The 22206-nt window shown below is 40.8% G+C and overlaps 1 protein-coding gene across 1 annotated transcript in view; it reads right to left on the bottom strand.

Annotated features, from left to right (window-relative positions):
* Positions 1 to 22206, bottom strand: part of LRP3 (LDL receptor related protein 3) — a 43271-nt gene that overhangs the window by 6415 nt on the left and 14650 nt on the right. The window contains exons 2-6 of the mRNA XM_019473017.1: positions 20746 to 20843; positions 17498 to 17545; positions 11485 to 11623; positions 2323 to 2531; positions 199 to 1285 (exon numbers count right to left, since the gene is read on the bottom strand). Of these exons, the coding sequence (XP_019328562.1) occupies positions 199 to 1285; positions 2323 to 2531; positions 11485 to 11623; positions 17498 to 17545; positions 20746 to 20843 (1581 nt within the window). The remainder of the gene's footprint in view (positions 1 to 198; positions 1286 to 2322; positions 2532 to 11484; positions 11624 to 17497; positions 17546 to 20745; positions 20844 to 22206) is intronic.

The raw sequence follows: 22206 nt of genomic DNA, 5'->3' as shown, positions 1-22206 counted from the left end.
CCCCTCACTGCTTCCGAAAACCTTAACGACTCTTCTCTAAGCCTAATGCTGTGACTGCTCTTTAATTGTCATCAATTCCTTGGATTGATTTCACAGTATTTTGCAAATTCTCTGGTTAACGATCGACTTTTTTCCCTTTAAACAAAAAGGAAAAAAAACGCTACAGCTACTAAGGCATCATAAAAGCAAGATGCTTACCTGTATTCCCTGGTCCTCAGAGAATATAATTTAAATGCACAACCCAGTGCTATCACCAGCAGCAAGCCACACACAAGACTCCCAATCAGAGCAGCTGTGATGACCTTCCTGGGAACGATCACCAGGCAGTTATGTTCATCGCTTCCATCCTGGCAGTCTTCTTGGCCGTCACAGCGCCAAGTCTCAAAGATGCACAGATTTGTACCACAATGGAAGTTTCCTGGCTGGCAAGTAAAGCAGTTTTTTTCATCCGAGCCATCTGGGCAGTTCTTTTGGTTATTGCAGCGGTCAAGTATTGAGTAACAAAGCCCACTGTTTCCTTCACATGGGTATTCATTCTTCTGGCAAGCGGGACAGTTCTCCTCGTCCTTGCCATTTGGACAGTGCCACCAGCCATCACAATGCTGCTTATCTGTGAAACACTCCTCATCGCTTCCACAAGGGTGTTCCCAAGGAAGGCAATAGCCTTTCACCTGATAGGTTGCATTGAACCCATGGCCAGTGCTCTTGGAGCGGGCATGATATGAGACAGTGAGCTGGCCCTTTGATGACTCCACACTCACCGAGTGCCTATTGTTGTGGTACGAAAATGTTTGCATTAATTTGTCACCTCTCTCTTCAATGCCATCATACACCTTTACATAGTCGTTGTAGCCTAACTGCAAATCAAGCTGCAACAGGACATGTCGATTATCTTGTGTGTCCACGTACCACGTGCAACGAAGGTCTGATCTGCTGTGATCAGCACGGAATAAGTCTGGGGAAGCAAAAGATCCATAAAAATTACCCAGCCTTTTGCCACAGGAAAGATCAGGACAATTATCTTCGTCCGAACCATCACTGCAGTCCTTAACTGAATTACATCTCAGCTCGTTCATCAAGCACTTGGTGGAGTGGGCTGCACTGCACTGGAACATTCCTGAGGGACAGATGCTGGATGGAGGCTCTGTCGGAGGGACAGTGCAGTTTCTCTCATCCGAGTTATCACCACACTCATCCATGGAATTACACTTCCAAGTACTGGGAATACACTTTCCGTTTGCACAACGGAATTCATCTGACTGGCATACAGCCTGACCTATCTTTCCTGTGAAAGAGGGCAAGGAGAAAAAAGTCAGTATCAAAACTTTTAGAACCATCTGATGTCACTTTTTAATGTCTACTACCCTAGAATCATAGAATCATTAAGGTTGGAAAAGACCTCTAAGATCATCGAGTCCAACCGTCAACCCAACACCACCAGGCCCACTAAACCATGTCCCTAAGCGCGTCACCTACACGTCTTTTAAATACCTCCAGGGATGGGGACTCAACCGCTTCCCTGGGCAGCCTGGTCCAATGTTTAACCACTCTTCCAGTAAAGAAATTTTTTCTGACATCAAAACTAAACCTCCCCTGGCGCAACTTGAGGCCAATTCCTCTCGTCCTATCGCTTGTTACTTGGGAGAAGAGACCAACACCCCCCTCGCTACAACCTCCTTTCAGGTAGTTGTAGAGAGCGATGAGGTCTCCCCTCAGCCTCCTTTTCTCCAGGCTAAACAACCCCAGTTCCCTCAGCCGCTCCTCATAAGACTTGTTCTCCAGACCCTTCACCAGCCTCATTGCCCTTCTCTGGACACGCTCCAGCACCTCAACGTCCTTCTTGTAGTGAGGGGCCCAAAACTGAACACGGTATTCGAGGTGCGGCCTCACCAGTGCCGAGTACAGGGGCACGATCACTTCCCTACTCCTGCTGGCCACACTATTTCTGATACAGGCCAGGATGCCATTGGCCTTCTTGGCCACCTGGGCACACTGCCGGCGCATGTTCAGCCGGCTGTCAACCAGCACCCCCAGGTCCTTTTCCGCCAGGCAGCTTTTCAGCCACTCTTCCCCAAGCCTGTAGCGCTGCATGGGGTTGTTGTGGCCAAAGCGCAGGACCCAGCAGGTCACAAGTCAATTGGTCAGGACAGTACACTTCAGAAATACTGTTAAAAAGCAAAGTGGAAATAATATCAGTGTTACCACGCTAACACCTTACAGTCATCAAGACTGGCCCAAGACTCCTGTCAACAAAAAATACTACTGTCTTCAAGTTTTGCCAGAGAGAGTATAAGTGAAGCCAACAAAACTGTAAGATTTTACCTCTAATATAAGAAAGGCGAAATCCCTGAGCCTGTCCTGAGCTTGATGCATCTGAGTGAAAAAATATCCAAACATGGTCCCTTGCAGAGATGAAAGACGGAGGTATGGAAGATCCACACACTTTGTACTCCTCCCTCTTGGAAGATGGGCCAATCATCAACCAGTCTACTGCACACTTCTGAGAGTCTTCCAAATCAAAGTTCTTAAAACTGTTAGGAACAAAAGAAAACACAAGTTACAAAGAGGAGATGTATCTGGAACAAAGCCAAACAGAGAAAAAACAGACTGTAACAGCTGACTTTCTGCACCAAGCAGTGCTGACGTAAAGAGATCACATTCAAAAATAATGAAACACCTACAGTATCTTGAGTACATATAAACAGAGCACTCAAATTCACCCAATTTGGAAAAGCACCCATCTCATGGGCGTAAACAGCATGCCAAGTAGCTCCAAAAGCTGAGAGGATGATTCCTTTTTTACTCAGAGTCCTTAAACAAAACTACTTCCTAAAATACAGGTATGAGTAAAAGCAAAATTCCAGAATACATTATACAGAAGGTAGATTAATTTCAGCAGTCTTTTCCAAACTTAAAAGCTATGAAATTATAAGATGAGAGGACAGACTACTGTCTTGGAAAAAGAACAATAGGGAGCAGCACAAAGAACCCTAAAGGGATAAATAGGAGAGATAAAAATCAACTCTTCAAGCTATGGATAGGCAGGGAGAGGGCAAGAAGAGAACAGGACGGCAAGGGGTGGAAATGGAACCTAAAGTCTAACACTGTTATTTTTTAATTCAAAGACTAAAATTTTCTCTTTCTGGGAATGCAAACGCAGAGCAAACAAGCCTATAACCTTTTACAGTCAAACCTCCAGCCCTTCCACTGACTCAAGCCCAGTGATTATTCAATAGTAGCCTACCTAGTGCAAAGAGGTGCCCCAATTGTTTGCAGAACACTGAACACAACCAGGTAATACTCCCTATCCTGTAGCTTGGGAACCATATAGGGTATTTGTTGTCTGATGAAACAGATTACATTTGCATTCAGTAATCTGCAATGACAATAGCATTGCACAGAGAAGCACACTCATTAGGAAAGGGCACACTGTTCAGAACACTTAGAAATAAATTTGGTCCTCTTTCATATAACTCAGCTACAATATTAACTTACTCAAGCCCAGTGATTATTCAATAGTAGCCTACCTAGTGCAAAGAGGTGCCCCAATTGTTTGCAGAACACTGAACACAACCAGGTAATACTCCCTATCCTGTAGCTTGGGAACCATATAGGGTATTTGTTGTCTGATGAAACAGATTACATTTGCATTCAGTAATCTGCAATGACAATAGCATTGCACAGAGAAGCACACTCATTAGGAAAGGGCACACTGTTCAGAACACTTAGAAATAAATTTTGGTCCTCTTTCATATAACTCAGCTACACAATATTAACTTGGTAGAAGTTTGTGCATACTCTGTGCAAATACCTAGACAGACGTTTCAGAAAGGCTGAAAAGCTGCTACGAAATACAGACCTCCTTCCACAAAGAATAAAAAAAGAATTCTTTGAAAAAGATAAACTGAAAGATAATTTTCTGGTATCACTGTGTATTTACAAAAAGCTGTCAATGCCTGCCAGATCTTGCTGTTTGAAGGTGAAAGGGAAAAAGCAGCAACTACATAAACTAGCCAATTCATTTAAGCGGGAGATCCAGCCTACACACACCTGTAGGTTCTACCAAACGTACTGGCTTAATAACGCTCAAAAAAAAAATTATCAGCAAGAGAATGAGAAGAGAGCACTGAAAGTGTTAAGTTAAAATGGAAATTAAGAGATGTCCAACAACATATGTGCAGGCAAGGACAATCCACCCAGAAATATGTCCTTCCTCTTTTCTAACTCTTTTTCTCCCACCACGCTCTATGAGTCTTCCCAGCTGGGAAGAAATATTCCCACACCACCTAACTCTTTGCTATAAGCGATCTCATCAAGCTTCTGAAACCAGCATATTTTGCAAAGAAGTTTTAGATGACTGTGCAGTCAGAATGAAAAGATTTAAGTATTCAGCCATGCAAAGGAAAACTAAAGAGTATCTGTCCCAGGTGTTCCGCAAAAAACTTTTTAATGACTAAGGAAGTGTATGAACAGGCACTACAGCATGAAAAGGAATTATACAAAGCATCAGTGAAACTGTGGGCACCCACGTAATGTCTGTTGCAAGAGATGTGAGACAGCATTGCTCAGCTACCACACTGGTTTTGCTCTCTGTAACTCATTTTGGCACCAGACATCAACAAGGGTTTCTATCATCTACTTGCAGGATTGTTTGTAGGGTTTTCTTGTCATCAAGACTTTTTGGATAAGTATTAGAAATACCTATCTGCCCAACAACAAAAATTTTTAAGAAAAGGGAACAGTCACTAAATCAAGAAATGGAAACTCAGAACTGGGAAGGGGTGGGGGGGAATGACTAGAAAACTTCTGCTTCTGCTATACAAACAAGATCATTTACTAAATCTTTTGATCTCTTACTTCTATAGTTATTTTAGATGTACCAGGATCAACCTTAAAGAGCTAAACAATTTGTTCTCCTACCCTACCCAGTTCCCAGCACTCCAGCCAAGTCCCACATCCACTCATTTTCCCCACTGCTGAAAAGAGCTACTTTTGTCTATCAGGTAAATAATTCACCCATAGTGTTGTTACACAACGCAGACTGCACACACCCAGGGGAGAATTTGCCTGTATAATAAGCTGTCTGCACCTTACATTAAAATGCATTTATTTCGGGGGGGAGAAAAGAAAAGGTTTAACACTTTTAAGATTCACACAAAGGAAGAGTACAGAAAAGTCAGCTACATGCACATGCCTTGTTTACAAACTCTTTTGCAGATGATAGCAATACCTCTGGAGAGCCTGCATTTGTGTATAATCAACAATATCTTCTACTTACACCTTGAGAATGTAGTATTGTGCATTCCTAATAAAGGGCTTTTTTTAGTTTATCATAAAGGGTGTGGAAGAAGAAGAAACTTTAGTCCCACCTTCCAAAGCAGAAGCACAGGCATACAGACGATAACTGATTTTCGAGTATTAGTTGTGGATCTGAAATAGATTCAGAGCAGAATCCCACACTTCTCCACTACGAAATCCAAGCTTTGACCACAAAACCAACTGAGTACAAGGGCGACGAGGCAGAATAGACTTGCAAGGAAGTATAATCTTTAACAGCCTCCCTGAAAACACCATGCCTCTCAGGGACGCACAGCTACTGAAACAAATGCCTTGGTATTCGAAAAAAGGCAATACAGAATAGTCACAAGAATGTACTCTTTTTAAAAGCCAATAAGCATCTTAGTCACAGTTGCCTAGGAGGTTCAAACACCATTGAATAAACACAATTTCTCTGAAAATATGTAATAGATACCATAGCAGTTATAAAATTTCTTCTTCTAAGGGCAAAAGCAAAGTCAAAGCAATTATATTCTACCTCATGCAAACTAAACAACAGACATATTTTGAACAAATTTTGCTTTGACTAAGGCATTGTCACTCCACTCCAGCATCCTTTTAAGTTATATTGTCTCCACTGGAAGCAAATTTTGCCCCATTTAAATTGATGGTGATTTTACTCAAGACCAAAAGCATGATATATTTGAACGAGCCATCAACAAATCTCAACACAAAAAACCCTCCTTTGTAAAGAAATACAAAACAACATGAATACATACACGTGCACGTATAAATATATATAATTGGTTTTCACTTTATAACGCATTAGCAACAACAAGGTTTTGTGTCAGAAGTTTCTGCCACACTAATCTGACATTAAATAGCCCACTGATTTATTTTACCTAAGAGTCCTGAATACTGCGTTCAACCTCTGCTACTTCATTTCTTTCATAATCTGTAATTAGATCTAGTGCTGCTGTTGTTACAGTCTTCTGAAGAATAATTTAATCCTCTACCCACAAAATAGAGCGCAGAGACATTTACTTATTCAGTTGAACTTTCTCAAACTGGAATGCAAATTTTTCTGTCAAAAGGATTAGCCCAATGGTTGAATGATTGAGGGTATACAGTGGAAATAAGGGACGAAGTCTTGTGCTCCTACTGCTTGTAGGACTGTACAAACATCTTATAGTCTTTGGAAAAGTACTGAATGAAGTCTGTAGATACGGTTCTTGAGGGAGGTCTCAGGCCCTTTGTATCCAAACCCCACATCATTTTCTGTGATTAAAACAAGAAACAGCATCAAGTTGTACTGAAACAGAGAGTACTAATAGACAATGTCATCCACACCTCACGCCGCACCAGTCAGTACTGCAGCATTTTTAAACATCTTGGGCAGGGAAGCACAAGGTTTGGGAGGAAAAGCGAGAGAAGGAACAGAGGCTGCTGGTCTGTTCGGCCACTAATCCACTCCAGCAAACCACTCCGATGGGTCTGAAAGAGCGGGACGTGAACCCAGAGGTCCATCCTACCAGGCAAGCTGCAGTGCACAGTGGCACTAAACTCCAGCCTTTGCACCCCTCAAATACAGCCTTCCCCACCGCACTGCAGCTGCTCCTTGGGATGCAAATATCCCCCTTCACCCACAAGCTTCACTTATAGGGCAACACTCCTCTGCTCTGGCATCTCAGTGCTGGACAACAAAGGGAAGGAGAACCCAGCTTTCCTCCAGGCTTTTTTCCTCTCCACAACCAGAGCACACAGCCCAAGTTCAGAGGGCAGGGAGAGGAGGAGCACTCAGGCACAATACTGCAGGAGTCAAATGATGGTGTTTCGAGTACTTAGAACTGCAATATTAACAAAGTACAACATCCATCACTAAAACACAGAACATCCTTTAAAATGCTTTGGCCCTTAGGCTGTTCTCACTGTTACCTGTGGATCTCCAACACAATACAGGAATAGAGGAGGAGACTGGTGTAAAAGATCAAAATTATCGGACCAAATTTTGCAGGTTTTCTTTCTTCTGAAAGATGCTATTCAAAAGCACTAACTCCAGTTACCTTGCTTTTGGAACATCTCTCCCACAGCTAATTCCTTTTAAAAAAACCTAGATGTATACAAAAGTACAAGAGTTTAATAGTCTATTAAACACTGGAAGCATTCAAATTCTGAGAATCAGAACAACTCAACGTGAACTGACAAATACAGCACTAAATCTGTTTTTACAGAATTCTGCAGAAATACGTAAAATCATCTGATTTTTCTTTCAGTGGTATGATACTGAAAAGAGGTTACCTCCTACACTGAGCAGGACTCCAGGAGCTTACAGAAAATTACGGGATCAGCCATATATCAGATCTTGCCTGTAAAATTACTCAAGCGAAGCAACAGTAGCCTACAATGATATTTTCCTATTAACTGTCAAGTATTTTTATGTTGCTGGACTGAACTTCATTAAACCAGCTTATCAGAAATACTCATTTACACTCTGAAAATATGAAAAAAATGTGCTACCTGCAAAATTAACGCTTAGCAGAGCTAAGCTTTTTGCCATCTGCACTGAAAGGAGCAGTAGCAGCTAGAAAAAAAAAGTACTTCTATAAATAATGTAGGGAATTCCCTACAATCCTCTTAGTAATTTAAGCACGAGCAACTACAGATTAAAGCAAAAAAAAAAGCATTCTGAACTGGAAAAGGACAAACATGGGATGCTCAGGAAAATGAACCAAAAAAGCGTACACTGTTGGACACCCAGCAGATGTAAAATCTGAATGAAAGTAATTAGTAAATAAATAAAAAAAAAATAAATGTCCAATTTGGCCCTCTAAACTCATTAAAAAATGGGAGAATAAATATTATGGGTAGATCAGTAGAGCACAGTCCCAAAATAAAACAGACCAGCCAATTAAGCAAGAAAAGTTACTTCTATTTGCCAACCTCTCACAGCAAGTGCAGACTGTGAACAACTGATGACTTAATTGACTCATTAAAAACTTCTGCTTAACCACTAAAGCACAAGGATCTGGAAGTCAGGAAAGCTCTATTCTACTCCCAGCTCCCAAGCACCAGCTAACTGTGTAACCTTAGGCAAGAGACATGGCGGCTGTGTTTTCAAAAGCTGAGCACAAATGGAATAAATGGCTATTATGAGTTTTTTTCAATTAACATCAAGTTCTGAAACACTGTGAATTTGGTAAAGAGACTATGAAGCAGTCTCTGTAATTCTTCATACAATTACAGACAGCAAGCCTTTACATGACCAGGCCTCAGTTTTACTCAGAAATTGAAACTCAGATGGTATCTGAAAATTTCTTTTTTCAAAGCCAGTGACATGAATCACTGAAGTGAAAGCCAATGAAGGTGATCCCCCCCCGCCTCAATTAATAAGAGGCAGCTTGAGTGGATCACCAAGTAGATCACTTTTCAATACTCTTGAGTTCTGAACATGGAGAACATTTTACTCTCAGTCCCATAAATTCCTGTAATAAGACGCAATTCATTTATACTCTGCCCACATCAGGTTAATTACAACCATCAAGTAACAGCAACTGCTAAACAAAAACAATTTTGATCTTTTTCTCAGATATGAGGAAACATACACATATAAAGCCTGTAAAGGATGGTACAAAGGCAGTTACTGCATATGACATCTTTACCTGATCTTACAGGATTTTTATGTAGTCTTCTGTGAAAACAGGCATAAAAATAGAGAAAATGGGAGGAAAAATCAAGTAGTTTCCAAAACAATAACTAACAGACTGATTACCTGAATCTAAAGTGACACAACATAGTCCTGGAAAACGGTAGCTACACACTTGTTCCCAGGTCTCAACAGCACCATTCCATCAGACACACAATCTTGGAAGAAAGTATTGAAACGTGCATCATTAGCAGAGAGGTGTAAGCACAAAGAATATGTATTTTCTGTTCTTGTGAAGTGTCCCCCAAGGATTTCTAAAAAGTAAACTATAAAGCAAAACAATAAGCATGGAAATGTGAGGATATGAAGAAAATCAGTACACACGCATGAGAGGTAGATATTAAGACAAAGCTTCTAAAGGACATGCCCACAGGAGCCAGCATCTTACATCCACATGTAGATCTGGGCACTGTTCTATTGAAAGCTGCTGAATAATAGGTTTATAAAAAATGACTACCGACTGCAAATGTTTTAGAAATCAAAACTACGTTCAATTGCAATTTTACCCCTTAATGACTCCTGCTGTATCTCAAATATGATGCTTATATAACATTGCTGTCTTACTGTCAATGAGAATTCAAGATCAAAGGAAATGCATTCAGCATAACGTAACATAAAGGAGGTGGGGTTTTTTTTTTTAAACCTTTCAAAATCCAGATGTTATCACAAGAACTGTGTTTGATTTTCCTAGGAAAATTTAAAAAGCTACTCTTTTATGCCCTTATCAGCACACTGTTAGGACAAGAAGCATACCCAACTGTTAAGAGGAAAAAATGTTTGTATTTGAACCCTCTTTCCCAGTTTGCCTATATCATGCTAGCCTAGGCAAGTCAGCTGCTTCTTTTACGTCCTTGGCATTCCGAGGGTTACAACCTTCTAAAGAAATCCTCCGATGCTGTAACATTTTGCATTTCACACACTGGAGTGAGTCATTCCAAGCACATTTATAGTCAGAAATGTAACACCACAACACTACTCCCTAGGATGTAAACACATAGCTCCCATTGTTTGCATGTGCATAGAAGGGCAGGATATGGCAGTGAGAGAAAACAAACCCATTAAGAAGAAATCTTTCAAATCATATTGCTATGCACACATGTAAACTGTATATGCACATTATTACCAGTTTCCTCATCCTACTTTCCTTTATTTCTTTAGCCTCTGTTACACTCTTACTTGCAGAAGAGAATCCTAATTCTAACTGGGAGCTCTGAGACGTTTTCATAGCATAAATTGCAGTACTATTCTCCAGAGCCAACTCCTGTGTCTCATTTATATGCTTCCTCAGAGTTTCCAACAATCTCTGCTTTGAAACAAATTCCCCAAGTCCAGTACAATTTAATGGGGTTTAAAAGCGTGTTTCTATTTATGGATCTCAAATGCTGGCAGGTATCTACTTCCTTACTTTTGATGAGTAGTTCCTATTTTGAACTACGGATGGTGGAGCCCTCCTATTATTCCATCTGTGGCAGATTTGTTTTTAATTGCTGAGCATCTGCAGTTGAAGAGTTTTGCAGTCCTTTTAAGCAGCTGAGCAAAGAATGAGCAGATGGTGTTAAATACAACAGTACTAAAAACCAAACAAAAACCCCTTTCCTAGGTTTGCTTTTTTTTTCCTTTTTTTAAATAAGAAATTCTTGGTTTAAGAAGGACACTACAATTAGCCCAGAGATTAAGCACATATTCACAATATGCTGATATTATAGCCTAAACATTCTTAACAAACGTTTGCTTTTTTTTTTTTCCTTTTTTTAAGTAAGAAATTCTTGGTTTAAGAAGGACACTACAATTAGCCCAGAGAAATTAAGCACATTCACAATATGCTGATATTATAGCCTAAACATTCTTAACAAACCATTTGTAATAAATTCTAGTCTTTTCTGAATAGTTTTTTTATAGAATGAGCAGAAGTTGTGCCACAAATGCTAACTATTATTTAATTCTGTTGGAAATAAGTATTAAGCAGAAAAGCATGTGTCTTTTGGTTAACAAGTAACAATAAGCAATTATTATCTTCAACTGTCAATTAAACATAGCACCATTTCAAGGCATTACAGGAAAAGCCATTTTTGCTCTAAGAATTTTATGTATCCCACTGAGGCTGTTCCAGGTTTTATAGCCTTCACCTATTCCTATTTATAAGCAATGAAGAGAAGGGGGACTATTTAGTGTGAGTAAATATATCACTGTTTCCCACCTCCTCATCTATCAGAGGTGGATGAAATCTCACACAGGTGTTGTGAAGATAAATATGTTAAAAGACTACAAGTGACTTGCATATGTAATAATGGATGTCAGAAGTAGCCTACAGAAACAAGACACAGTGGAACATTTCTAAAATGAGAGAGGTGCCCAACCTGCAGTCATGCTCCAGCGTAATCAGCTTCCTTTGACCATTCAGTAGCTCTAACAAACAGCCTCATACTGGTATATCAGATAAGAACTTGCATTTTTTTTCATTTCAGCAAAGCAATCCTTTATCTCCACAGAGTATCAAACCGTACCTAATTGTTATCATGTCTCCACGATCTCCTTGAATGTACCAGCTGCAGTTTACAGCTGGAGGATAGTTCAATGGCCAAGAAGGACTACAGATGACTCCCCGTCTCTCTGTGTGCTGTTCCAGTTCTCCACTGCAAGCAGCTGTTAATAAGGGGGAAAAAAATATTATTGTTAATGCTTTGCCTAATCAACAATTCACATTAGCTACAAGAGCTTTCATCAATTTCTGGGGATTGCAGACAAACACGAGTCAACAGTTTTATCCTCTTACTGCTTTCTTCCCTGCCCCGGTTTTTAATTAAGACACCCACTCGTAAGTGTAGGTAAGCATAACCTGCATTTCAATGCAGGATCAATCAATAACCTTGTATGAATCTACCAAAGGCTACAATCAATATTACTGCATGGATCTGCCAAGAGGATGTAATACAGAAATCCTTCTTACCAGCTTCCCAAAGCCTGGGTACGTCACCCAGCAACTGAAGAAGTTCCATATTCAGTGTAAAGGATCTAGAAGCTCATTTTGTTGTAACATGTTCCTGGACATGTTGTTTATTCTCCTAACCATATGACAGACCTGAAGAGTTTGTAATGGTTAAAAAAAATCTCCAACAAGAAAGAAAAAAGTAAACTGGACTCCGATGTCAAATGTTTTCATTGAACATTACTAAGTACTCTAAATTCCTTCTGAACTCCCATAGGTAGCAGAAATTTTCCAGACAGGGAAAGGAGCAAACAGGGTTAAATAAAGCTCAATATTTTCAAAGCACTTTCAGATCTTCCTATGGAAAACAGCAGGCCACTTAAGGCTACATCAAATACTTACAATTTGTAATTAAGCAATTCAAAAATGAAAGTGAAATGTTCCAAGGACAAGTGGGAAAGCTGTTCTGATGGGAAAACGTAGTCTCAGCAGACTACAAGTGGGGAAATTCTGTGTAATGCAATAGCTATTCTGAACATTCTCCAAAAATATTTTTAAAACTATTTTTAAACCAAATGACTATCTAGAGCATGACTTGTGGATTGCAGCTGAATATTCCAATTTTTGACAGAAGCTTACTTTCTCGTAGCTTAAAAAGGTGGCAAGGAAAAAAAAGGTTGCCTATACCTCAAGTTTCCTCATACGCATACGTGTCCAAATATACTGTGTTATAAATCACAGATTTACAGTATTGCTTGAAATTCAGCTACATAAATGCATCATTTTCAATTCACAGTCAGGATCAGACTAAGCTGCACTGGAGGGACGGGGTGAAGATGTGCCAGCAAAGCTGCCTGGCTGCAATCAAGTCAGGTGGCAGGGCTGCCTGCAGAGCTCCTGGCTGGGTCTGGGGCCAGGCTGCAGTATTCCCCCACCAGTAAATCTGTGCCTGGCACTATTCTGTTTGTTCACAGTAAGCACTTTTGAAGTGAGAACCACAGGAATATAAAAAGCATGAGGTGAGTAACTTACCTGAGGCAAAACATATAAAAAGCCATTATTTTTACTCTCCAAGCAGGGCATTCCACTGAAACGTATGCATATAATTCCTACTAGTTTAAAAGGCCACAAAAGCATACAGAATACACAAATACATGAAAACATCTATTTTCCAAACAAATATTTTGCAGTAAAGCAGTTACGAAAAACAAGAACATCTTTGTTATCACATTTCTAAAACCAGAGAGGCTCCACGCTAGATGCTGGCAAAATACTGAGATGCAGATTCAATTACGGAATTATAAAAGCAAATCTAAGGTCCACGGGACTTTTCAACTCCAGTTCTCAGTTTGTTTAGGTCTACAAATGTGCTCCTCCACACACTTGTCACTGCATCAACGTATCAGAGCAGCATAAGAGGACCTAGAGCTAGCAACCACTTAAAAGGAGCTGGAAAGACTGCATTTTGTAACTGCCAGATTACGAAAACTTCTCAATGGGAAGGAAACAGAATGCACAAAGCAGAAAGAGCAAATACACCAGACAGCACTATCCAGAGGCTTCCAGCAACAGTTCTGCAAATATTTCTGTTGTCCTTGTACCAAATACTGTTCTGGATTAATATCCCTTATTCATAGTCTATGCATTAGCACACAGAACAGAATCATAATTACACAAAGCTTATTTTAGTTTCCATTCTGAGGAAGCCCCATTGACATGCGTGACTCCGCTATTCATAGTCTATGCATTAGCACACAGAACAGAATCATAATTACACAAAGCTTATTTTAGTTTCCATTCTGAGGAAGCCCCATTGACATGCTGGTGACTCCGCATGAGCACTTCCACTCACACATTCATTAGTGCGGTTAAGCAGAGCTTTTATTCTCCCAAATACTTGTTTCTCAGTTTTAGGAAGTATTTACAAAGATCCTGAGCAATAGTTATTTGTAGTATCCCAGCTTTTTTTGAGGTAAGATCACTAGCATTTTTTCTTTTGCAATAATGTATAGTTTCCTAACTTGTAAGCAGTGGATCTGATGTAACGTGACAGTTCAGGTTCTCAGTGAGAAATGCTTTTTCTTATTAACACTGTACATCTGCTACGAACATGGGACATGGAAAGAAGAACGGACAAAAGAAAAAGATTTTCCATTTTAACAGAAGAATTGTAGCTGTAAAAATCTAAGGACATAAGCAAGGTAAGGGCTGCACTGACACTATATGCCATTTTGGGCAGTTCATCTGGCAATGGTCGTTGTTGCTCAATATTGTCCCATAGCTTTACCCCTCTGACACACAACAACCATTTCAGACTTGCCCTACTCAAAATTAAAAGGACAACTGCTTTGCTTTTACAAAGGCTCCTGATTCGAACGGACCACTAATCTGAATCCATATTGCCCAAACATAATTACGCTATTTTAAGGATATATCCACAGTCCCCTAAACCTACTGGAGCAAACAGGGGACACACACCCATCCACCCCCCAAAACTACTACTGTGTTTACCCAAACCTCACTTATTTGCCTGATGCTTCTGATGCCTTTCACTTCCCATCAATGCTCATTACTACGGTATTTGCAATAAATCAATAGATCTCCTTCCTAACCAGTCATCTGCCTCTTTACTCCTTGTGCACTGACTACTGTGTGGCAGACAAGGTGAAGTATCCAAGCACTGCTTTCAGCAGCTGTTCTTTCACCTACATACATTTTGAAAGAAAAACCTGTACTAAACAAAGCCTTCAGTGCTGGCAACAAAACAGAAAAACCACACAAGGGCACAATTTCATACTGTTGGCGTTTCAGTGTCAATAAAGGGGCCCCACTTCCCTCCTCAGCTCCTGGCCATGAAGTTCGCAGAATCACATACATGCATAAGTATTGTGTTATTAAGTTGGGCTTCAGCATGACAGTGTGATTCCTTAAGGAAAATAAACAAAAGCGTTTTCAAATTGCCAAAACATCTAAAGGAAAGGGAAGTCTCTAAATAGAAAGGTACAGTCCTGGATTCTGAAGGCCTTATCATCAGCGACAACACGAGAAGAGTGGTGACAACATTTTTTCAACAATTGTTCTGTAACTCTTTTTCTGCAGCCTTTCTGCACAAAGCCAGAAGAAAAGTGAAAACCCAATTTACTAAAAGCCCCAAACGGCTTACATTTTCCACATTTAGGATTACTGAAGAAACATAAGGGAATACCAATCCCTGGACTGGCAAACCAACCCACCGAAAAATCTTACTGGGATGGTGCTTTTAAAAAAAGAAGAATTCTCAAGACAGACAATAATGAATCTTTTATAGATTAAAAAAAAAAACCTTTAAACAAATGCTAGAAGAGGTTTGAGTTCAGACAGTTTCTGTCAAGCAGGTATAAATCTTAATGAGGCTCTTTCTGTAATAATCAAATGGATTTCTTCTACCGTAAACAGCAGTAGATTCCCCCTGCCAGTTAAATACGCCACAAATACTCGCAAGAAAGTTTCCAAAACTTTACATGAATAATATCACTCCTATTTTTGCAAAAGGGACTATAACAGAACAGACGTCGAGCTCCACCAGAGGACAGCGCTGGGGGCACTAAGCTGTGCAGGAATAAATTTTCAGATGATCCTAGAAGAAAATAAATCCTGCAGTTTCGCACTCCTCTGCAATGCCCCGGGGTGTGCCCCAGTCCCAAGGGACACATCCCAACCATCTGCTCTGGGATAAAGGATGGTTTGCACCTGTCACAAGGAACCTTCGCTCAAAACCAAACGCTTGGCAATATACCCTTCCTCAGTAGCTATGTCAGGGTCAGCAGGAAACTCTCCCCGAGTTCTCCAAATGCTCCCTCAAGGAGGGCTTGCACACATTGCTTAATGCAGATCCCTTACGCCTGAGGAGAAAAAAAGGACTTAAGGCTCCCCTTCACTTTATCCAGTCTCCAGCAGGCTGCTTCTGCCCCCGATATCAGAACCAGCAAAGGCACAGCCCAAGGGTTCAACTTGCTGATCTGACAAAATCTGAGCTTGCGCTCCGTTGGATCAACAGCCTGAACTGGCTCACTGCGAACCTGGGGAAAGGGGGCTCAGGGGGATGACTGCTCCCTGTCAGCAGCAGCAGCTTTTCTGGCTTAAAGTCGTTGTACAAATACAGCTGAGATGGTGGCTTGACCTGCATTCTCCAGAACTCATTATTTCTCCTATTACCTGCTTTCTGAAAAGAAACCGTGCTATACCTTGTCATAGAGATCGACTCTGTAATAAGCTGCTTTGTCAGGACGTGTTTAGGACAGCAAGCATTCCTCCCAACTTTTAGCAGGGCTCCTAAGGAACATCTCCTGCGAGATGATTCCTGGCAGGGTCATCTGCCTTACGACTGCACTATCCTAACCTGTTATCCTCCAACACACAGGTAAGAGAAGCTACACATGGATCACACTATTGCAATGACCTTTTATGATCATTTTTCTCCCCCGCTCCAGTTACGCTGTCAGGAGACAAACTATATCAACACAAGAAAACATGAAGGCTACAGTACTCTGAAGTTTTCAGCATACTTGAAAGAGTAAGAGCTAAATGTTACAACTCTGCTTCTAGCAAAAGAACAGCATTAGAAGGCAGCAGAGCCAACTGGATGAAGCATTATATATCTCAGACCGAGACAGTATCACCAGTCTAGGCCAGCCACTGTGTAATTACTCAAGTTACACTTTGTGAACTCATATACCATACAGCCAACGGATGGCAAACTCCATCAAAAGCCAAAGAACCATCCAGGCAGAACGGACTAGGACACAGATGACATTCTGGATTTTTTCCAATGAAAGCATGGAAATACTATGTTGCAAACAACACGTGTCCTATATGGTTCATCCACACTTCCCCTAAGCTAAATTTAAGGAAGTTACCTAATCAGAAAATTACTACCTTTTCCCGATTTAAACCTTCTCTCAAACCCCCACGTTGACCTGAATGCTCAAGCTCCTATGTTAATCAACCCACTGCCTTAGAATTATTTTCGTGTTTTCCCATTTCCTTTCCTCCTGTTTCCCTTATTTGGTTTTTCTTTTAACTGAAGTTGCAACCTCTTTGGGCATGAAGTATGCCTACCAACGTGACTGTGGATTGACAGGCACAAGAGGGCCCTTACAACTAAGAGGGCCCTGATTGCAATGTTCCCGTAATGTCAGTAAGTCACATTAATGCTATGGAGAAGGAAATTACGCTGAGTGCTGTGATTCTGGTTGAATTTCCACTTTGACATTCATGAGACATTTTTAACATTCTTGTTTTAGCTCCCCCAGGAATGGGCCACTGTCCCTGGCTTGATATTCCCAGGCACGTTTCCTAAACATAGTTTTCCCCTGAATGTATCAGCACATACTATGACCTTAGCCTCAAGCTTATGATTTTTTCTTAGCACAGTGACACTGGTGGAGTCTATAACCCCAGGAATACTTAGAAGTCCTAAACTTCCTAAAATGTCACTGTTACTCTCTCTCAAACAAAGGTCATACTGTTTCGGTAAAAGATCTCTTTGCGTGGGGAAGAAACAGTAACAACCCAAAAGAACAGTAAATACAAATAAGAAAAGTACGTCTTACCTAACGAGGTAACAGCACTTTCTATTTTCCCAGTCAGGAAGAGATTCACTGTGTAAAGACAGAAAAAGAATGTTGATACAGGTTCCAGTGGCACAGGGTGGCAGTCAGTAGTTAACCATTTCTAGGTGTTTGCTGGGGTGTTAATATAAATGCATTGCAGTCTTCCGACAAGAACTCTGCTTATCTACACAGGCAAGTCATGTAATCAACTATTATCCTTCACTGTAGCTACGAAAAAAGTCAACATACAATGTTAGTTTAGTCTCTGTCAAATACGCTACCTAAAGAAACAACTGCCAATCTATTCTAGGTTGTCTTCTGCAGGTTTTTTTTTTAATTGGGGAAGACAGAAGAACAATTACACTAAAGCATTCATCATCACAGCTAGTCACTTTACCTGCTTAAATGCTGGAAAATAACTGAGATTATTATCTTTAAATATGTCTCCTCTGCATAAAGCAAAGTTTGTTCCTCTCAGGTGAATGTCACCTTGAAAATAAACTGCTAAAGCTAACACAATTACCTTGACTAATCAAAGGCAATGAAGTTTTCAAAAACGTCCACTGGTAAAATCAAAACAGGATGAGGTGGTGCTTGCAACACACATCTGACTTACAAATTAGTTTCCAAATACTCTTCATTTTCTCAGAAGTCTCCTTTCACAGTATATACCATTAGAGTGATCTGGTAATAGTAGTTATTGCCAAAATTTTCTCCTGTGTCATTGTTGCTCCAGAGGTCAGCGTTAAACATGTAGTTCCATATTAGTCTCCCCATACATTCTTTAAGGCGCTTCTCTAACAATTATAGCATATTTCACTACCTGCTCTCATTTTAGCAGTATTCTACAATCTACAAAGACAGCCTATTAATAAAATGACAAATGTTTAAAAGAATTAGAAAGGTTTAAAAGGTTAACAAAACTTAATTTACAACATCCCAGCCCAAGCACTCACTTTGGCTTCTTATTATAGTCAATCTGTTGGCAAGCATTTAGTAAAAAACATCATTAAAAAATGAACAATAGAAGAGAGGAAGAGAAACCGTCCCTGTTCCCAACAGTCACTTGGGAAGCTGCTGACAATTAACAGTATTTATGTCTCAGAGTAGCATGTACGAGCATGGGCCCCCATTGTCTTCGACACCGTCCAAACACATCACAAAACGGTGACCCTTGCCCCGACCATCTTCTGGTATAACTTAAACGAGTGCAAGAAAAAAGTACCTACCTCTAAAGGGGTGGAAATAGAAAAGCTAAAAACAATCCCTTAGTTTGGCAGTTCAAGCCCAGCCACGGTTTTCCGTCAGTAGTGGATCTGAACTATCACCAGACTGCAGCAGCCCAGGTGCCTACAGCAGTCCTTCCCTGACTTATGTCTGGATGTCCACAATTTGGACTTTCTCATTCCTGAAGCCAGAGCTCCAAGAGCTAAATGCAGACAGCAATTTCGGCAAGCACACAGACTGCTATGGACCTCAGGCTGAGGCCAGGCCCTGCAAACCAGAGAGAACAGCTGCTCCTGGCGTAACCCATCACAGAGGACTTCAGGGTACCACCACAAGGGCAAGGGCAGCGACTTCTCGCTCCTTCTAAGTGGCTGCAGGATTTTAGTAACGCACAAGGGAAGGAGGGCAACTGAATGGCAGCGTATATATGCTGTAGCTTAAGAAACAGCCCTGAGCTGCAGATTTGTGTTAATAAGCATTAACGCGATGTTCAAAGGACCTTAACAGCACTGATTTTATTATGTAATTAATGTACAGTAACATTTGTTATATGATAATAACAACGTGTCACGTAATTATTTCCTTTGTTTCACGGCGCTAGCTTGCTCTGATAGGTCAGTAAGTGCACCTAGGAGCAACACCACCATCCTGTACCAGTAAACAGCTTGGCTCTGTTAACTCTTGCTCTGTGACAGAGCAGCACATCCGTTTGTGACAAACCTTGGATCACAGCAATAATGGCGACACAACATTTTCTCACACGGTATTAAAGCACTGCTGTTCCTGTAACCATAGTAATATAGCCATAAAGACTGAGAAGAAATTAACCAGTGATTAAGTCACAAATTTAATTTCATGAAAATTATTTGGTTTGCTCCAGAGAAAGTACATGAATATACTCTGCATAACTATTATCACCACAACTGAAAGGAGCATTTGAAGATACGTTGTATGGAAACATCTAGGTCTGTACTACCATCCTACAATCTTTTTTCCTGTTTCCTACCCAAATCTTCCCGATGGCCATAACAGAACACGAGCTCCCAAGCAGAGGATCCCTCGCATGGCTGATGAGGGGCCCCCATGCCCTTTAAATGGAAATAAGTAGCATGAAGACAAGGGGCGTGATAGAGTGGAATTAACCAACTCAGAGCCACGTTACTTTCTTCTGAGGACTGTTAAACAGGCAGCCCTAGTTTGCTACCAGAAGGACAGAGTTATAGGCAGCTTTGCACACCACGTCTGGCAGATACCTAAGAAAGACAACCCCCAAAAATGCTCTTTTGCCTCTGCAAATGCAAAACATCTATTGGCTGCTGTTGCAAGTTTTTTGCTCTCATTTTCAAACTCTTTCACACTAAGAAGTCAGCAGTCAAGAACAGTTCTTTAAAATAAAGTCTAAGTTTCACATCAGGTACTTTCCCCAGCGACTGAATAAGCTTACAGTTTCCAGTATCGGTCTTCCTCACTCTCGGTCTCACTCAAGACCGTCAAATCAAACCACAAGAGCACTGTAAACCAGCATTTTCTGAAGCACTCAGCTCTCAAAAGTGTCAGAGGTCCAAAAGAAAGAACAGCCATTCCCTAATGGTTTTCTTGTCTCTTGTCAAAACAAAATATTTTCAAAATAAAAACAGGTGAGAGACTAGGGGTGTATAAGAAAGTTTTCTAGATGTTCTTTTTCTTAACTGTTGGGCAGTTATGGGAAAGCCAGAAAAAACAGAAGCGGTTCAGTTGGCTTGAACTCCGTGTAGGAAGCTTAATGTACCATTCATTTGGATTGCTAAATAATTCTCAGGGTGAGGTTTTCAGCTGGGAAAGCGGTTATTTGGATCAAAAGGGAAATTTACATCCTGGTACCTCTGAACCAAATGACAGCTACCAGGCTTTTCCCACAGCCAGAAGGAGAGACATCAGCTTCGCTGTTTTGATTACTTCCTATCTGATAACTTTCTATGTCCTCCAGAATTTCTCAAGAATGAGAAACAAAATGACCTCATGAAAGAACAGTTGCAACGAACCCAGTTCCAGTCTTTGGAGCAGCAGTTTACACACGAGGTCACATACAGCAATGGTCAGTGGCAGTGCATTGATACAGACACCAAACGCCACATACAGCCTACGGGAAAACAAAAAGTGAAAGAAAAGAATGGCGAGAAGAAAGAACCAAAAATAAGGATGAAAGGAAAGGACAGACAAGCAGGAAGTAAAGTACAAAAATAGTTGAAGCAGCAGCATTATATTCTTATGGGTTCACTGAAGCAGAATACCTTACAAGCTTCCCACCTCTCATGTTTCTCAACTTCCACTACTGTCAGTTGTGCAAGGAATAGGAATAATAAATTCCAGCTGAAAAGAAGAGCCAGACAGTGAAATTCTAGAAGTCACAGAAAGCAGAAATCTACTCAACTTTCAACCTGGCATTACCCACAGCTAAATACAAGACGTGTTCTCACTTAAACTCTGGAGTTTATGTAATCTGTCACTATCTTATTAGTCATTTAAATAATAACCGTGCTATTTCTGTTCAATAACAAAAGCTTTAATAAAGGTCTGACCGGGCCACAAAAAAAACCCCAAGGAATTCAGAGATAGGGCAGAAATTTGTATCTTTCTCTAACTTTAAATAAACAACGCAGCAGACATTATCCTCAAGCTGTGCACATCTCTGCCATCCCTTTAAGTCTCTGCAAAAAAAAGTTGTACTAGCTAGAACGGATGTTCAAACTGTTGTGTAGTTTAGATAGCTTTTTACATTGCGCTTCCGTTAATTAAAATAGATACATTTGAAGTAACCAGAGCAGCTTTTCAACTTCAACTTCCTACATTTTTTAGGCAAGCACTGATGTTAAAAAAAACACTTTTACAAAAATAGAACGAGCAGTCTGGCCACAGATACCCATTTCCGATCATTTACGTAACGAATACTAACTGTCATTTGGGATTAGTAAAAATGAACTCTAATCCACTTTATTAGCAAATAGCTATGGTTTTAGCACATTCTAGTTCGAGGAGCTAATAACCGTCAGCAGAGTTCAGAGCAGCTCTGGCACCACTCAGTGCACGCAGTGCTTCCGACAACGCTGCTCCATCAGAATCTTTTGGCAGCACGCAGGAACGGAGCAGTCAGCTTTAATAACTCCCAATTTCTACGTGCCCCTGTTAAATACGCGGGGCCTTCCGCTCGCTCGTTCCAGTCACAGGCGTCAACGCTTCTCCCCAACGAAAAACATCTTCCCTGACAGAAAGGACTGACAGACTGGAAACCAGTAATAGGCTTCATCACGTTGCCATAACTTAACACCTGCTGCGAAGCACAGCGGAAAGCAATTGCTTCAAGCAGAAGGGAGGGAGAAGAGCAGAATATGGCAGAGAAACAGGGGAGGGAAAAAAAAAAATGCTTTTCCACCCTGCCACTCAGAAAAGCGACAGGCAGGCGAGAAACGCGACCGAACGCCGGGCAGGCGAGGCGGCACCGCGGG

Source organism: Aptenodytes forsteri, unplaced genomic scaffold (assembly GCF_000699145.1).
Source record: "Aptenodytes forsteri isolate BGI_AS27 unplaced genomic scaffold, ASM69914v1 Scaffold70, whole genome shotgun sequence".
Lineage (NCBI taxonomy): Eukaryota > Metazoa > Chordata > Aves > Sphenisciformes > Spheniscidae > Aptenodytes > Aptenodytes forsteri.
This window is presented reverse-complemented; position numbering and strand designations above follow the sequence as displayed.